This window comes from Coregonus clupeaformis, chromosome 12 (genome assembly GCF_020615455.1).
Source record: "Coregonus clupeaformis isolate EN_2021a chromosome 12, ASM2061545v1, whole genome shotgun sequence".
Classification (NCBI taxonomy): domain Eukaryota; kingdom Metazoa; phylum Chordata; class Actinopteri; order Salmoniformes; family Salmonidae; genus Coregonus; species Coregonus clupeaformis.
In genome coordinates this window covers 8,396,429-8,414,060 of record NC_059203.1, presented here as the reverse complement: position 1 = coordinate 8,414,060, position 17,632 = coordinate 8,396,429, and the positions used below count along the sequence as shown (strand labels likewise).

General features: G+C 44.9%; 1 protein-coding gene across 2 annotated transcripts in view; it reads left to right on the top strand.

Moving 5' to 3' along the window:
* Positions 1–1,345: 1,345 nt before the first annotated feature.
* Positions 1,346–17,632, top strand: part of LOC121577761 (receptor-type tyrosine-protein phosphatase gamma-like) — a 283,598-nt gene continuing 267,311 nt past the window's right edge. For both annotated transcript variants that reach the window (XM_045223696.1, XM_045223695.1), the window contains exon 1: positions 1,346–1,843. In XM_045223696.1, coding sequence (XP_045079631.1) covers positions 1,756–1,843 — 88 coding nt within the window. In that variant the 5' untranslated portion in view covers positions 1,346–1,755. The remainder of the gene's footprint in view (positions 1,844–17,632) is intronic.

Below are 17,632 nucleotides of genomic sequence, written 5' to 3'. Positions count from 1 at the left end.
CTTGTCACATGCGCCGAATACAACAGGTGTAGACCTTACAGCGAAATGCTTACTTAACCAAGAATGCAGAGTTTTAAAAAGTAAGAAAAATTGGCTAAATAAACGAAAGAAAAAAAGTAACACAATAAAATAACAATAATGAGGCTATGTACAAGGGGTACCGGTACCGAGTCAATGTGCAGGGGTACAAGTTAGTCGAGGTAATTGAGGTACTATGTACATGTAGGTAGTGGTAAAGTGACTATGCATAGATAATAAACAGAGAGTAGCATCAGCGTATGTGAAGAGTGTGAAGGAATGTGAATGTATATGTGTGTGTGTGTGTGTGTGTTGGAGTGTCAGTGTAGTATGTGTGAGTGTGTGGTTAGGTCTAGTGAGTGTACATCGAGCCTGTGCAAGAGAGTCAGTGCAAAACATAAGATTAAAATAAGGGGGTCAATGCAAATAGTTTGGGTAGCCATTTGATTAACTGTTCAGCACTCTTATGGCTTGGGGATGTAAACTTTTAAGAAGCCTTTTGGTCCCAGACTTGGCATTCCGGTACCACTTGCTGTGCGGTAGCAGAGAGAACAGTCTATGACTTGGGTGGCTGGAGTCTTTGATAATTAACACCGCCTGGTATAGAGGTCCTGGATGGCAAGAAGCTCGGCCCCAGTTACGTACTAGGCCGTACGCATTACCCTTTGTAGCGCCTTGCGGTCGGATGCTGAGCAGTTGCCATCCAAGCGGTGATGCAACCAGTCAAGATGCTCTCGATGGTGCAGCTGTATAACTTTTTGAGAATCTGAGGTCCCATGCCAAATCTTTTCAGCCTGCTGATAGGGAATAGGCATTGTCTTGCCCTCTTGCCATGACCAGCCTTTCAAAGCATTTCATGGCTACAGATGTGAGTGCAATGGGGCGGTAGTCATTTAGGCAGGTCACCTTGGCGTTCTTGGGCACAGGGACTATGGTGGTCTGCTTGAAACATGTTGGTATTACAGACTGGGTCAGGGAGGGTATCATAGGAAAAGACACCGCTTTCACACGGATTTGCAGTGGGAAATTCGGATGTGTCACTTCAAGCCCAAATATATCATACTTTGACTAAAACGATGACTTATTGACTTAAATCGTTGTGCAACATCATGGGTAAACTCTGGCCATCATTTTTCAGCTCTAAAAAGTGGATTTCTATGCTATTGCTTTAATAGTTAATACTCCCAGGCGCTAGGATCCGGAGGATTGAGCTCTGCATCTCTCTCTCTCTCTCTCTCTCTCTCTCTCTCTCTCTCTGCACCTCTCTCCCTCCTCTCCTCGCCTTTTCTCCCAAGCCTGTTTTAAAGTCTCTGCCAGACTTTGGCTCACACGCTACTTCCTGGATGGAGGAATGGAACACTTCCAGTGCCGCTCCAACGATTCCATTTCTGTTTTCGCCAGCAGAACTGCTGCAGCTCTCCGCTGCATGGACTACTGCCACTAGTGTCCTCTGCTCCTACCCCCTCTATCCTTGATAAATGAACTGATTGAAGCTCGAAAGCTATATCTCTCCTAACTGACATGTTTTTCTTTGGGAGTATCAAGAAGCTGTTTGGAAGGGGGTTTTGAGAAGTAAATACTATTTTCTGGACGTTCCAGACCCGCACTGAATTTCACAGAACAGTCACTAGCCTACATTTAGCAGTATTTGCTCTGCTTTTACGCAGCGGACATTGATTATTTGATCAGACGGATAACTCAACAGTTGCCCTTTTTGCTCTCGATGTTCATTTTGTCATGCGGAGGCTACTGCAATCGTGTTGCTGGTGGATCTTGTCTCTGATTTTGTCTGCCTTCGTGCTCTTTTGGGCCGACTGTCATCCTGGTAAGTTTTTCGAAGTCACATCTCTCCTCTTTTCCGAGCTTGGTCATTTTCATGACTTGAGAAGTCGTGTAGTAGTCTAGGAAACATTAGTGCAATATGACTAAACTCGGCCCATACTCTAGTGGAATATTAAAGTAATGTAACGTTGACATGATGTGCAGTAGCCTATAACATAATTTAGTGCCAATTTGTTCCTTGCGATTTTTTCATAATTAGTCTGTATGCTAGGCTACACGTTCAATCAGACAACAGCCACGATCCACGATAGCGTTTGGTACTCTGGAAATATAGATTTCTCTCGCAAAAGTATTTGCTTTTCCATGCAAATTTTTCGTGAATCTATTAAATCTCCAGTAGGCTATACTGGTCCAAAGGTGGTGAAACTCCCTTCCACTTTATCCCCAGATTAACTCGCGGCGGGGTAGGCTATATCAACAGGAAAGCTCATGATAAGAATTAGTGTAGCCTATAAACAATATAGTCTTTTGTTGCAACAACGATCTGAAAAGTATTGCAATCCTCAGAAATAGCCTTGATAATTGACAGCGCGGAGCACCCATGCAACGAAACCGTTAACTCCAAGCCGTGCGGCTGCAGTGCGGAAAGGCAAATCAATGGCATTGAAAACCATGCAGATTTATTGTTGTATAGTCTATTATATCACATTCCAAATGCGTCTAACTACAAGGTTATGGATAAACCCATTAAGCATATAAAACGGTCATCGTTAGCACGCAAGCAACAGCAGGTCATTGACACAAATAAATAGGTTACCCAAATGTGTTGTCCATTTGACGCCGATATTGAACTAAAACTCCATTCTGACTTGGCAAAAAGAAAATTTGAGAAAAATGACTGCCTGCAACAATGGAAATGTTGCTCACGGAGCTTCATCATTTGGAATGGTAAATAGAAACATTCCTACAAATAATTGTCAATATTTTACTATGCTCAGACGAATAATAGGCTATATATCGCACGGACGCTTAGAAGATTCGCACCGCTGTCACTATGGTTGTTTTAGTATAATTTTAATTTGGGTGACCTTGAGCGGGAGTTTCCTCAAGCTTTTTGAATTTGATCATCTTTACACCGGGTCCAATGAATGTATTTGTTGCCTGCGATGGACGCTCCTGGAATCCGCAACACAAATGCAATAGTTACATTTTGAATGAGATGCATTACACATCGTCTTGAGCCGGTATTTGGAAGCCAATACACACATTTTCACTCCCATGTAGCCTAGATATGCAATTACATTCCTTTACACACTGAAGATATATTATGTAATTGAATGCCTAGTATCCAGCTACAGGTGATGCATGAAGTGCATAAGCAAAGCATAACCTTTTAATGCTCATTTACATGCAGAAATACATTGTGTCTCTCTCTACTCCCTCGCGGTCTCTCTCTCTGTGTGTTTGGTTAACTTATCATATTTTCTCTCACTCTAAAATGTGAAAGTAATAATCTATTACTGTGCTGTGTGCTCTTTGCAAATCAAAAACCAAGTATAATTCATCACCCCTGGTTTGTACCGTTTGGCTGTGGTGAAACAAAACATAGGTTACTTTACTGAGAAATCAACATTTCATACTCGATTTGGAATTAGAGGAGTGATGAATGCTTGAGGAACAGGACATTGTCACAGAAGGGACTGGAACTCTCTCTCTCGCTCTCTCTCGCTCTCTCTCTCTCTCTCTCTCTCTCTCTCTCTCTCTCTCTCTATATATATCTATCTATCTATCTATATATATATATATATATATATATATATATATATATATATATATATATATATATATATATATATATATATATATCTCACTCTGCTGGTGTGCCAAACTTCAAGGTATCAATCAGCCTGCTGTATGCTGCACTAGGGGATTGGGTGGGACAGGTAGCAGTACATGGAGAGAAAAGCAGAGTGTGATCACTTCTGTGATGTATCATGTGCAGCAGTTGCCACAAGCAGTTGTATGACTAAAGTGATCGTTTTTAGTTATGACTGAAGTTATAGTAAGAGAGTGAAAGAGACACCAAATGACTAAAAGTTAGAGAATATATGATTTTGTATTTAATAATAATAATAATAATAATAATAATAATAATATGCCATTTAGCAGACGCTTTTATCCAAAGCGACTTACAGTCATGTGTGCATACATTTTTACGTATGGGTGGTCCCGGGGATCGAACCCACTACCCTGGCGTTACAAGCGCCATGCTCTACCAATTGAGCTACCATTATTTTCTGTTTTGTATAGCTAACCTATTATTAACTAGTTTATAGGACTGTAATAGTTTATTACAAACTGTGAGCTTTACCCCCTGCTCATTAAAAGTGCTTTAACTGTTATCAACGGTCTCCTTCAATGTCAGGTCTTCCAACAATACAGCTGAACACTGTAGACGGAGATGGACAAGATGGCAACTTTATTATTCTTGTCATGTTTCTGTGAAAGAGGCTGCTGCACTCTTCAGTCTCCCGTAATGGTCAGTTTGCATTGGGACGCACAAACATCTGTTCGGGATATAAAAAGTGCTCAATATCACTGCGGGGTGTCTCCTGCCACAGAGCACTGACTCCAGCGTCCAGCCCGGGTGTGAGGGTACTATGAGTCCAGCCACAGCTAGGCTGGTAATGAAAGACAGAGCACATCGCCCTGTCACTCACCTCTCCACCATTCAGACCAGAGCGACTAGGAAAGACGGGGAGAGAGGGAAAGAGATCTGTTTGGCCTTCGATCAGTCCCCATGTCTGTGAAATGAATGTATGTTGTTCACAGAACAAGCAAAACAAAGCAGTCATTGTAATCTTATGAGAAGCTCTTTTCATTTTTACCGCTCCTTTTTTATTTATTTACCTTCCCTTCATTGTCATCTGGGGAGAGTGCAATTGTTTGAGTCTGATATAATGAAATAATGTGTTTATTATCCATTCTGAGCAGGCAGTGCCTTAAATTCAGAGTCACAGCGTGCGATAGTAAGGTTGACATTTAGGGAAGATTGGATATGCTCTTGGCCTCAGTAACAACATTATCATCATTATCATCTCTTCCAGCACTGGCTATTATCTGCCTCACGCACAAACCGGAGCAGCTCAAATGTCTGCCAGGTCACTTTATCAGTCTCTGGGCCTGTCATCGTCGCCAAGCTCCCCCTAATAGATTGATTAAAAGATATGGGGGGAAGCAGACAGTTAACTGTGGGACGCTGTCATGTTGCAGTTGCTTAGTGATTTTGTACAGGGTTCTTGTGGAGAGAGATGCTGAACTATACGACGGCACACTGCAATGTGTTGTGGTTATTGGAGTTATCAGAATTAGCGTTCTGGTACTCATGCTGTTATTTACGACATTAGGGCAATTATGAATGCTAATATTACTGCTAATTAATATTTTCACAATAGTCATAATAAGAACGATCATTTGAATAATACATAATTGAAAATCTGTGTTTAGAGTTTTCATCAGCATTTCTGCTGAGTTAGACATTCCCGTTGTTTAATCTGTCTCTCATCAGTTTTTCGCTTCATAAGCTCCGAAGCCCAGTGAGCTGCTGGGAAACGCGGTCCGTGCTGGGAAGATTCCGGGCTGCCTTCCCTTTTTCCTGCCATAGCTCTTGGGTTTAATGGACTGCTGAAAATATATGCAGCTTCATTCAACAGTGGGCTTCGGCGTCGCCTTTTCTATTGTTCCAGCTCATTGTTTTAATAAAGTCTTCACTGGATAATTTTCAATTGGAAGGGGTGGGAGTTTCCCATAATTCTTTTCAAGGTTCTGGAATTATTCACCGGTCTGCCCTTTGCTGCTTTGAAACAATCTCTCTCTTTCTCTGCTCTTTCTGCTCTCCTTCTCCCTGTTTTCTTCCCTCTCTTTTTGTGGGCTCGTTCTGATTGCTTCCAGTGCGCTCCTGTTCAGTTAGCGTGTTTCCTGCCCAGCCCTCTCTCTCTCTCTGTGAGAAACACATCTCACGCTGTTAGATGCAGGGTGTCCATTATCCCACATCATGCATTGAAGTAGATACTTTTTCAAATCGCACATCTTGCTAATGTTTAATTTGAAGTGCCTGGAATATACTGCCTGGAATGCTTTCATACAATTGTATTGTACTGTATCCCATGTATTCTAATACATGGACTAGTAACAATGGTCAAAATATTTTCCTCACAATGGGTGATGAAGGTGACAAAGGGCAATGCAAGATAATAGCGAGTTAGTTGTGCACATGTCAAGTAATGATTTAGACCTTGCTGCACATACTTATCTTCAATTCAAGTACGCTTGCCATGTTTACCAGAGAGGCAGATTAGAGGTTGAGAAAAGGCAAGTCGTAGCATTTCCAATGTCCTATAGGAGCAGCTGAATGTTGGGCTGCAGTAGAGGTGACAGCAACCTGCAGATAGTTACCTCTCTCCTAGCAGTACTGTCACAGATGGGGTAAAGACGGGAGACCAGAGGGCGTAACAGGAACTGTGTGGAGACCAAAGGAAGTACTACTGACAGGGCATACACTCCTCCTCCCATTTCCCCAAACCCTGCCACTGCTCTTCACAGACCTGGGTGCATGCAGGCCTCTAAATGTAATGGACAGCCCAGTTCACCATGTGATGCCTGCTGTGAGAGGGAGAGAGGAGGGGGAGGTGGTGAGACAGAGAGAGGGTTAAACTCTCACCCCCTCGGTGCTGGTAACGCTGCCTGCCAGGCTGCCTGGCCCTGGAGCCTGAGGAGCGGAGCGGTGCCAGGGAGGATGTCAGTTCCGTGGATTTCGGTTTCGGTTTATTTTTACAGATTTGATTGTTGTTGTTAGATAGATGAAAAGTGGGGTTTTATCACAAACAAATGGAATGGAAGAGCTTGATTGGAACTCTGTTAGTTGTATGGTGTTTGCCTAGTGATAGATTTTCGGACTCTACAGTTGCTTTGACTGAAACCCACACACGTTACAGCTCTTATGTTCTCTATCAAGCCTATTAGCTGTAAGTGCTCTATTGAGTGCAGACAATCGATTGAAACAAATTCAAATATCTCATATTGATTTCTTAGCCTTTTTGAACAGTGAAAGTCTCCCTTCACTCCGTTCCTCTTCACTTCCTCTTCACTTTTTTTGTGATCCAGGGTAGTTCGTCATTTAAAGTGTTAAAGGGGCAGTGCAGTCAAAAACGTCATATTCCTTAAAAAAGAAGAAGATATTTCCACACTATGAGGTCGAAAAACACTGAAAATTATGATAATACCCTTTTAGTGTAAGAGCTTTCTGAATAAAACGCCTGGAATTTCAGCCTGTTCAAGTGGGATGAACTTTTTGGCCAACAGCATGACATCACAATCTGATCTGATTATTCTGACCAGAAATCTAATATTTGCATATACAGTGAGGGGAAAAAAGTATTTGATCCCCTGCTGATTTTGTACGTTTGCCCACTGACAAAGACATGATCAGTCTATAATTTTAATGGTAGGTTTATTTGAACAGTGAGAGACAGAATAACAAAAAAATAATCCAGAAAACGCATGTAAAAAATGTTATGAATTGATTTGCATTTTAATGAGGGAAATAAGTATTTGACCCCTCTGCAAAACATGACTTAGTACTTGGTGGCAAAACCCTTGTTGGCAATCACAGAGGTCAGACGTTTCTTGTAGTTGGCAACCAGGTTTGCACACATCTCAGGAGGGATTTTGTCCCACTGCTCTTTGCAGATCTTCTCCAAGTCATTAAGGTTTCGAGGCTGACGTTTGGCAACTCGAACCTTCAACTCCCTCCACAGATTTTCTATGGGTGTCACGTACATGTTTATTAACTGATAAACACCACGACAAAACAACAAATGAAACAAAACGTGAAGTCCAAGGTAGCGCACACACAACATACCTTACACGGAACAAGATCCCACAACTAGACAGTGCCACTAGGCTGCCTAAGTATGGTCCCCAATCAGAAACAACGAGCGACAGCTGCCTCTGATTGGGAACCACACCGGCCAACATAGATCCACACATATTAGAACACAAACATAGAACATACACAACAAAGAATATACACACCCTGACTCAACATATAAGCGTCCCCTGAGTCAGGGCGTGACAGTACCCCCGCCCAAAGGTGCGGACTCCGACCACACAACATAAACATAACAGGGTAGGGGCCGGGTGGGCATTCCGCCTCGGAGGCGGATCCGGCTCGGGGCGTGACGACCTCTCACTCTCCGCCTCCCTGTTGCGCCCCTGGTCTGGTCTGGACCTCGGCGCGCTGCTTCCCCTCTCCTTCCTCCCACGATACGCCAGGCCCTGTCTGGACCCTGGTGTGGGAGACCCCGAACCTGGAGAGGGGCTGACGTCATGGTCTGGACTGGAGCCGCTGACCGGAGCAGGACTGGGCACCGGTGGAGCGGACTACTCTGGCTCCGGAGTGGAGCCGCTGACCGAAGCTGGATCAGGCACCGGTGGAGCGGACTACTCTGGCCTCCGGAGTGGAGCCGCTGACCGGAGCTGGACTGGACCCCGGTAGAGCGGACTGCTCTGGCTCCGGAGTGGCGCAGCTGACCGGAGCTGGATCAGACACCGGTGGAGCGGACTGCTCTGTCTCCGGAGTGGAGCAGCTGACCGGTGCCGGACCAGGCACCGGTGGAATGGGCACGGGCCGTGCCGGACTGGACAAACGCACAACTGGTCTGGTGCGAGGAGCAGGCACGGGCCGGACCTGACTAGGAACACGCACCACTGGCTTGGTGCGAGGGGCAGGAACGGGCCGGGCCGGCGATACGCACCACTGGCTTGGTGCGAGGAGCAGGAACGGGCCGGGCTGGGCTGGCGACGCGCACCACTGGCTTGGTGCGAGGAGCAGTAACGGTCTGGGCCGGGCTGACGACACGCACCACTGGCTTGGTGCGAGGATCAGGAACAGGCCGGGCCGGGCTGGCGACGCGCACCACCGGCTTGGTGTGAGGAGCAGGAACAGGCCGGGCCGGGCTGGCGACGCGCACCACTGGCTTGGTGCGAGGAGCAGGAACAGGCCGGGCCGGGCTGGCGACGCGCACCACTGCCTTGGTGCAAGGAGCAGGAACAGGCCGGGCCGGGCTGGCGACGCGCACCACTGGCTTGGTGCGAGGAGCAGAAACAGGCCGGGCCGGGCTGGCGACGCGCACCACTGGCTTGGTGCGAGGAGCAGGAACAGGCCGGGCCGGGCTGGCGACGCGCACCACTGTCTTGGTGCGAGGAGCAGGAACAGGCCGGGCCGGGCTGGCGACGCGCACCACAGGCTTGGTGCGAGGAGCAGGAACAGGCCGGGCCGGACTGGCGACACGCACCACTGGCTTGGTGCGGGGAGCAGGAACGGGCCGGACCGGACTGGCGACACGCACCACTTGCTTGGTGCGAGGAGCAGGACTGGGTTCCTTTATTAATCCCCGCTCCTTCTGCTGCCTAACCAGCTCCTCTCGCCGTGCCTCTACTTTTTCCTTCTCCCTTTTAGCATCCTGTAGCACCTCCCTCTGAACCAACAGCCCCCATAACATGGTGGCCTCCTCTCCTAACCTGCAGATCCGCCCTTTCACGGCCTCCTGCTGCCTCGTCATCCACATCGTGTGCCCCCCCCCCAAAATGTTCTTGGGGTTGCCTCTCGGGTTGCCAGATCCTCTCTTATCTCCCGCCAAGTCCATCCTCTCTGCTCCTCCTCGGCACGCTGCTTGGTCCTTGTTTGGTGGGATCTTCTGTCACGTTCGTCTAATGACGGGACAGACCAAGGCGCAGTGTGATATACGTACATGTTTATTAACTGATAAACACCACGACAAAACAACAAATGAAACGAAACGTGAAGTCCAAGGTAGCACACACAACATACCTTACACGGAACAAGATCCCACAACTAGACAGTGCCACTAGGCTGCCTAAGTATGGTCCCCAATCAGAGACAATGAGCGACAGCTGCCTCTGATTGGGAACCACACCGGCCAACATAGATCCACACATACTAGAACACAAACATAGAACATAAACAACAAAGAATATACACACCCTGACTCAACATATAAGCGTCCCCTGAGTCAGGGCGTGACAATGGGATTAAGGTCTGGAGACTGGCTAGGCCACTCCAGGACCTTAATGTGCTTCTTCTTGAGCCACTCCTTTGTTGCCTTGGCCGTGTGTTTTGGGTCATTGTCATGCTGGAATACCCATCCACGACCCATTTTCAATGCCCTGGCTGAGGGAAGGAGGTTCTCACCCAAGATTTGACGGTACATGGCGCCGTCCATCGTCCCTTTGATGCGGTGAAGTTGTCCTGTCCCCTTAGCAGAAAACCCCCCCCCCAAAGCATAATGTTTCCACCTCCATGTTTGACGGTGGGGATGGTGTTCTTGGGGTCATAGGCAGCATTCCCCCTCCTCCAAACACGGTGAGTTGAGTTGATGGCAAAGAGCTCGATTTTGGTCTCATCTGACCACAACACTTTCACCCAGTTCTCCTCTGAATCCGTATATGTGCTTTCCTGAGCAGGGGGACCTTGCGGGCGCTGCAGGATTTCAGTCCTTCACGGCGTAGTGTGTTACCAATTGTTTTCTTGGTGACTATGGTCCCAGCTGCCTTGAGATCATTGACAAGATCCTCCCGTGTAGTTCTGGGCTGATTCCTCACCGTTCTCATGATCATTGCAACTCCACGAGGTGAGATCTTGCATGGAGCCCCAGGCCGAGGGAGATTGACAGTTATTTTGTGTTTCTTCCATTTGCGAATAATCGCACCAACTGTTGTCACCTTCTCACCAAGCTGCTTGGCGATGGTCTTGTAGCCCATTCCAGCCTTGTGTAGATCTACAATCTTGTCCCTGACATCCTTGGAGAGCTCTTTGGTCTTGGCCATGGTGGAGAGTTTGGAATCTGATTGATTGATTGCTTCTGTGGACAGGTGTCTTTTATACAGGTAACAAGCTGAGATTAGGAGCACTCCCTTTAAGAGTGTGCTCCTAATCTCAGCTCGTTACCTGTATAAAAGACACCTGGGAGCCAGAAATCTTTCTGATTGAGAGGGGGTCAAATACTTATTTCCCTCATTAAAATGCAAATCAATTTTCCATTTTCTGGATTTTTGTTGTTGTTATTCTGTCTCTCATTGTTCAAATAAACCTACCATTAAAAGTATAGACTGATCATGTCTTTGTCAGTGGGCAAACGTACAAAATCAGTAGTGGATCAAATACTTTTTTCCCTCACTGTATATCCTCCTATCCTCCTTGAAGGTGTAAGTGGGGTAGGCTCTAGAGTCTAGACGATCCTATCTGCCAATCAGGGCTGTGTATTTAATAAAGCAATTGTACACGAGAGGCTGTGCTAAACTATAATAACAGCAAAGTAGCTGCATTTCATTTGACCTGTTGTTCTATTAACATTTATTTGTATATATCCATACAAATTTTGCTGGTTCATGATTTTGACTGGCTGAGAAAAGATGTCTGTCTCGTTCTGACACGTTAACTCAAAATAGGACAGTGGAGATCGAATTTCAATATTGAAACAATGTTGCAAATGTCGAGAGAACGACCGCAACGTTTGTACAAACCCCCGTTGTTGCAAACCAAATGTTAGACTGGAAGCAAGGGGAAATAATGTCTATATGCTTTTTACAGTGGAGATTAAGCTAATGAATTGGCTTATCCATGCTAAATAGGTTTTTTAGTATGGCTTAGAATGCGTCTCAACCAATCACAATGCTTGTTTTGACCAACCCATTGTAAGGTTCTGTATTTATTTTCTTAGTCAACCTTGTGTTCTTGAACGTAGCCCTGTTTCTTTGTGTTCTTGAACGTAGCCCTGTCTTACATTTTTGTTCATTGATTTCACCAGTGTTAGTTACTCACCTGGTCTCATCAGCTCCTTATTTAGTTCAGTTCATTCTGTTTGTGCCTTGTGAGGTGTTGTTCGTTTTGACTCTACTAAGCATTTTCCTAGCTTTTTTGTGAGAACCAGTTATAGCCTTCAGTCCTAGTTTTGATTTTCCTGCCTGTTTGCCTACTTGTGTATGACCATTGCCTGCCTGTGACCACAATTCCTGCCTTCTGCGAAGGTGAAATAAACACCTGCCACACTCTGCACGTGAATCTACACCTTTTTCTCCCTGAGTATTCATTACACCCATTGTAGAAATATATTTAAATTTGTATCAACACGCCCACACGATCAGACTGAACATTTCACTGGCAAAAGGAGGCTCAGGGAAATTAATTATTAAAGATACTGTATATTTTGAGTTATTTTCATGAAATAAACATACAGTGATTTATTAGACATACAGTGATTATTTAAACATTTACTTAAAATGACTGCATGGGGAGCTTTAAGCAATGCAACCTTTTTCTCAGCGTTTTCTAAATGATTTGCATGAATAATGATTTGCAATTAAAAGGCACAGTGTAAAGTCCAGAATTTTTCTTGGTGTCAAAATACATTTGGTCACTCGTATTCACTCCTACAGCACCTCTGTATCACCTCTGAGGTGGGCAAATATCACATTTCTAATTATAATGGGTTTCACATGTGAGTAGTAGTAGACTTATACGGCCTTATAATTTAATATAATTGTGGTCCTCTGTAGCTCAGCTGGTAGAGTACGGCGCTTGTAACACCAAGGTAGTGGGATCGTTCCCCGGGACCACCCATACACAAAACATTTATGCACGCATGACTGTAAGTCGCTTTGGATAAAAGCGTCTGCTAAATGGCATATTATTATTATTATTAAATGGCATATTATTATTATTATTATAATATAACACTGTTTTAGTCCTCTGTATACTATCCCCATCTGAGTTTTCAGAATCAGCCTTGTTTTCCTTCTTTTCTGCTCTCCTTCTCCCTCTCTCTGTCTCTACCTTACTCTGCGGTCACAATTAGTATGTTGCTGTAGCTATGGAGGAGACATTAATAACAAATTAAGCAGCTCAAGCCAGTGCCGATGAAGTTAAATGCTTTTCTTCCCGTGAGGTTGTCAAGTGATCCTCCGTTACCGCTGCTCTAGCAACCATGGAATGCTAAGTATAGACGCAGGAAGGACACACACACACACACATACACACACACACACACAGGTCTGTGTGGTTTTGTGTGGTGGTTGAGTGCTCAATGATGTGTGGTATTAGCAATGGGATACATTAATGCAATAAACAATTAATAATTAAGATTCAGCATGAGCCTCAATGTCAGCATCAAAATGCAAACTGTTGAGGACAATTAAGGATATCATTTTGAATGATGACCTTCTCTCTGGGATGCTAATGACTAAATAAATACCTTTAGTTTCATTACCATACAGTGTGACTCATAGCACATTTGAACTGGACTTTTTGTTTTACCTTTTAACTTTTATTTTAGAAAAACTTTGAGGGGGGAATAAGTCTGAAATTGTTTATATGAGGCTCAGTCAGTTTCCCAATGTGCTTACTTTGGATTATCACTGGCATTAATTCTCAGTGTTTGTTCGGCCGCTCAATCAGACCCTTGGTGAGAGAGTGCTAAACTTCATCCATCACCGTTCCCGTTTCGTCGGACCCGTCGCCTCCTAGCCTGCATGCCTGCCTGCCTCTCTTTAAATTAATTTTTATTTTCACCCCCTTCATCGATTCTGGACCTTTTTACTCCCTTGCACTGGCAGTACCAAAACAAAGTCAAGGCTCTCACTCCAATCTTCCAATCACTCATGATTTGTAACTCCATCAAATATTTACAAAGAGAACACAAACCTGCTGCAATGTCATTTTCTGCTCTGAGTGAGGCTAGACTCTTTTGGGAAAGCTTTAGCAACTAAACTTTAGCCTTTCTCCATTATCCACTATGTGTTGGAGGTGCAAGGCTGTAATGAAGTTAAAATAGCTAACACTTAGCTTTTGCCTGAATAGAATACAATAGAAAAGAGGCTACTGGTGAACTGAAATAATAATGTTATTTTTAAATAATGCTTCACTCCTACTGCTATTTGTCAGTGGACCGAACCAGGATACTTGTTTCCTTTCATTGCCCCACTTGTTTCTCATAGGTGTTGCATTTTAGTATGTACAGAGGGGTTGATAAACTGTGTAATGTCTACCTGCTCCTAGAGAATAATAGTCACAGAGATGTGGCATGCCCTTTCCACAGTCCAAATGCATTAGTGTTGCACTGAGGTGACTGAGATGTCTTGGCTGGTTACAGCCTTGATATCCACTCGCATTTCCCTGACAAAAAAGAAAAAAGAAAAAAAAAAGAACAAGAGAGAAAATAAAAAAGAGAGAAAATCACCACATGCCATGAAGTGTTGTGTCACAGAGTCAGCAGCGGGCCTCAGAGTAGAGAGCAGTATGAGCCCTCCTCATTAAGTTCTCACAGTGCCGTTGGTTTTTCCACTTTAATGCTTGGGAGATGTTGGCTTCCTCCTCTGAGAGATGGGGACAAGGGCTGTGGAGTTGGCTGCACTGCCCAATTTGTCTTACTTCTGGGGAGGCTGTTTAAACTACAATGCCCTCTCCTGCTGCCCATCTCTCTCTCTCTCTCTCTCTCTCTCTCTCACTCTGTCTCTCTCGCCCTCTCTCTCTCTCTCGCTCTGTCTCTCTCGCCCTCTCTCTCTCTCTCTCTCTCTCTCTCTCTCTCTCTCTCTCTCTCGCCCTCTCTCTCTCTCTCTGTCTCTGTCTCTCTCTGACCATTCTTGTTTGTGCACTAAAGTAATGCATGCAGATCACTGGCAGTCACCTAATGCTGAATCTGCAGTGAGAAAGCGTGATGGTCAATGTCACACCAGTCATTTGTCACAGCTATAGTGAAAGTCAGATAGATTGATCCTTCACAAATCACTGTAGCACAAACAGCCCCAACCAGCCATTATGAATACTGAATGTACAGAACTTCTCACATCAACAGAAACACTGCTGGATGGGTCTCTGGGGTACATCATGAAACATCACCACATCCCTCCCTGTTAATCAAAGAATGAGAAGACAGTTTCACAGAGCCCACGTCAGCTTTTAAAGCAGGGTTGGGGGGGGGGGACACCTGCTTATCGAACATCTCATTCCAAAATCATGGGCATTAATATGGAGTTGGTCCACCCTTTGCTGCTATAACAGCCTCCACTCTTCTGGGAAGGCTTTCCACTCGATGTTGGAACATTGCTGCGGGGACTTGCTTCCATTAAGTCACAAGAGCATTAGTGAGGTCGGGCACTGATGTTGGGCGATTAGGCCTGGCTCGCAGTCTGCGTTTCAATGCATCCCAAAGATGTTCGATGGGTTTGAGGTCAGGGCTCTGTGCAGGCCAATCAAGTTCTTCCACACCAATCTCAACAAACCATTTCTGTATGGACCTCACTTTGTGCACAGGGGCATTGTCATGCTGAAACTGGAAAGGGCCTTCCCCAAACTGTTGTCACAAAGTTGGAAGCACAGAATCGTCTAGAACATAATTGTATGCTGTAGTGTTAAGATTTTCCTTCACTGGAACTAAGGGGCCTAGCCCGAACCATGAAAAACATCCCCAGACCATTATTCCTCCTCCACCAAACTTTACAGTTGGCACTATGCATTGGGGCAGGTAGCGTTCTCCTGGCATTCCAGCCGACGCTTGGCATTGCGCATGGTGATCTTAGGCTTGTGTGCGGCTGCTTGGCCATGGAAACCCATTTCATGAAGCTTCCGACGAACAGTTCTTGTGCTGACGTTGCTTCCTGAGGCAGTTTGGAACTCGGTAGTGAGTGTTGCAACTGAGGACAGACGATTTTTACGCGCTACGGTGATCCCGTTCTGTGAGCTTGTGTGGCCTACCACTTTGCGGCTGAGCCGTTGTTGTCCTAGACGTTTTTACTTCACAATAACAACACTTACAGTTGACCGGGGCAGCTCTAGCAGGGCAGAAATTTGACAACTGACTTGTTGGAAAGGTGGCATCCAATGACGGTGCCACGTTGAAAGTCACTGAGCTCTTCAGTAAGGCCATTCTACTGCCAATGTTTGTCTATGGAGATTGCATGGCCGTTTGCTCGATTCTATACACCTGTCAGCAACGGGTGTGGCTGAAATAGCCAAATCCACTCATTTGAAGGGGTGTCCACATACTTTTGTATATTTTGTGTATAATGGACCTATACGTTTTCAAATAACTGCCCTTTTTCTGGCCTGCAAATATCTTTTGATAAACAAATCATTCCCCCAAAAATCTGTGTGGCCCGCTGCTGACCCTCGAGCCAAAATGTTTGCCCACCCCTGCTTTAAAGTATGCATCTCTCTTTCATTAATAATTTCATAAAATTAATTAGCTGGAATTCCCCTCAGAAGTGGGATTTGAGAGTCAGAGGAGTGTTTTGCTTGTTAAAGTCCTTTTTTAAAGATAAAAAAAAAAGAGTTTCAGAGGAAATGCAGAAGAGAAGGAGAGAGGGAGGAAGAGAGAGAGAAAGTGGCTACTTCTTTCTTAGAGCAGCACGAGGAGAGGCAGTGTTTAATGGGAACCCTATTGATTCCTGTGACATGCCACCTTTGAGTAATATTTTCTATATTTTTATAGAAACTTCCCATTCCTAGCACCAAGCTCTAATTATCAGGCTATTTGAATATGGTGGCCTTTTCCTCTGACACAGCAGTAGGGTTGGGCGGTATCCAGATTTGCATACCTTCATACCATTCCTGAACCATATACCGTATATGGTATTACTGGCAGTGCACAAAAGGGGCACTATTTATTTCCAAACAAAAAAATTATACATATTTTATTTTAAGAAAATTATTTAGGCAGCAGCGATCTTGATCCAGGAGGGGATTGATTGTCTCTGCTGTAACCAAGAAGCTTGCTCTTGCAAGCTAGTCACTTAGCTAGCAAGTTAGCTAACCAAATGCATAGCTGGAGCCCTGAGCTGAAAATAATTGATTTGGCACATTTTAGAAAGTTAACTTATAAGCAGTGTTGTATAACGTTGATTTCAAAATCCCCCGGTATACGGTATAAACGGTATACCGCCCAAGCTTACACGGCAGCATTTCTGTGTGGTCATTCACCCCCACCATCAGCACCTGGCGTAATCCGCCAGTATCATCAGCATTCCTGTGCTTACACAGTTGACTTTCATATCAGAGAGAAAGAGAGAGATATTTGCATTTGTTGCTATGCAATTATGTGATAAGTTATGTTTCATATGGTAGAGGTGAGAGGTATCAGTACCTCCCCCTAAAATAATGAAGGCCGTCGGACTCCAAACCTCTCTGGTCAGTAGCTTGTTGGGACACTGTCACAGGAGACTAGCCATAAAGAGAGAGGGATGGATGGGAGGAGAAGAAGAAATATAGAAAAATGTCTGTCACTGACTCTGAGAAAGCACTGTGCTGGCTTTCTGCTCAACTGTAGGCCGAAGCTTGGCCAGCGGCATGTTTCTTTCCAATTAGTCCTTACTCCCTAGCTTGGGTATTAAAAACAATGTGTTGTAAAGAGTTGAGAATATCGCGATGTGACATTAAGCCCAAACACTTGCGGGGTGTTTTCAGATGTACGACCAATCTTAAAGTAGACTTTCTTTTTTATTTCTTCTTAACTTGACAATGAAGAGAATGGATGAACATGGAGATGAAGATGAAGATGTGTGTTCTGAGCTGCTGATGCTACTGCTTCTGTCATCCTGTCTCTTGACCCGTTGTGTTCTGGACTCACTGGGTGTTGGGTGCTGTATCTTGGGATATCACTCTTCTTACTGGTCTCATTCAAGTCTCTTGTTTTCTGATATCACTGAATTACTTGTTTCTTGTGTCCCATAGTATTGCACGTTATGACCTCTCAAAACAGCT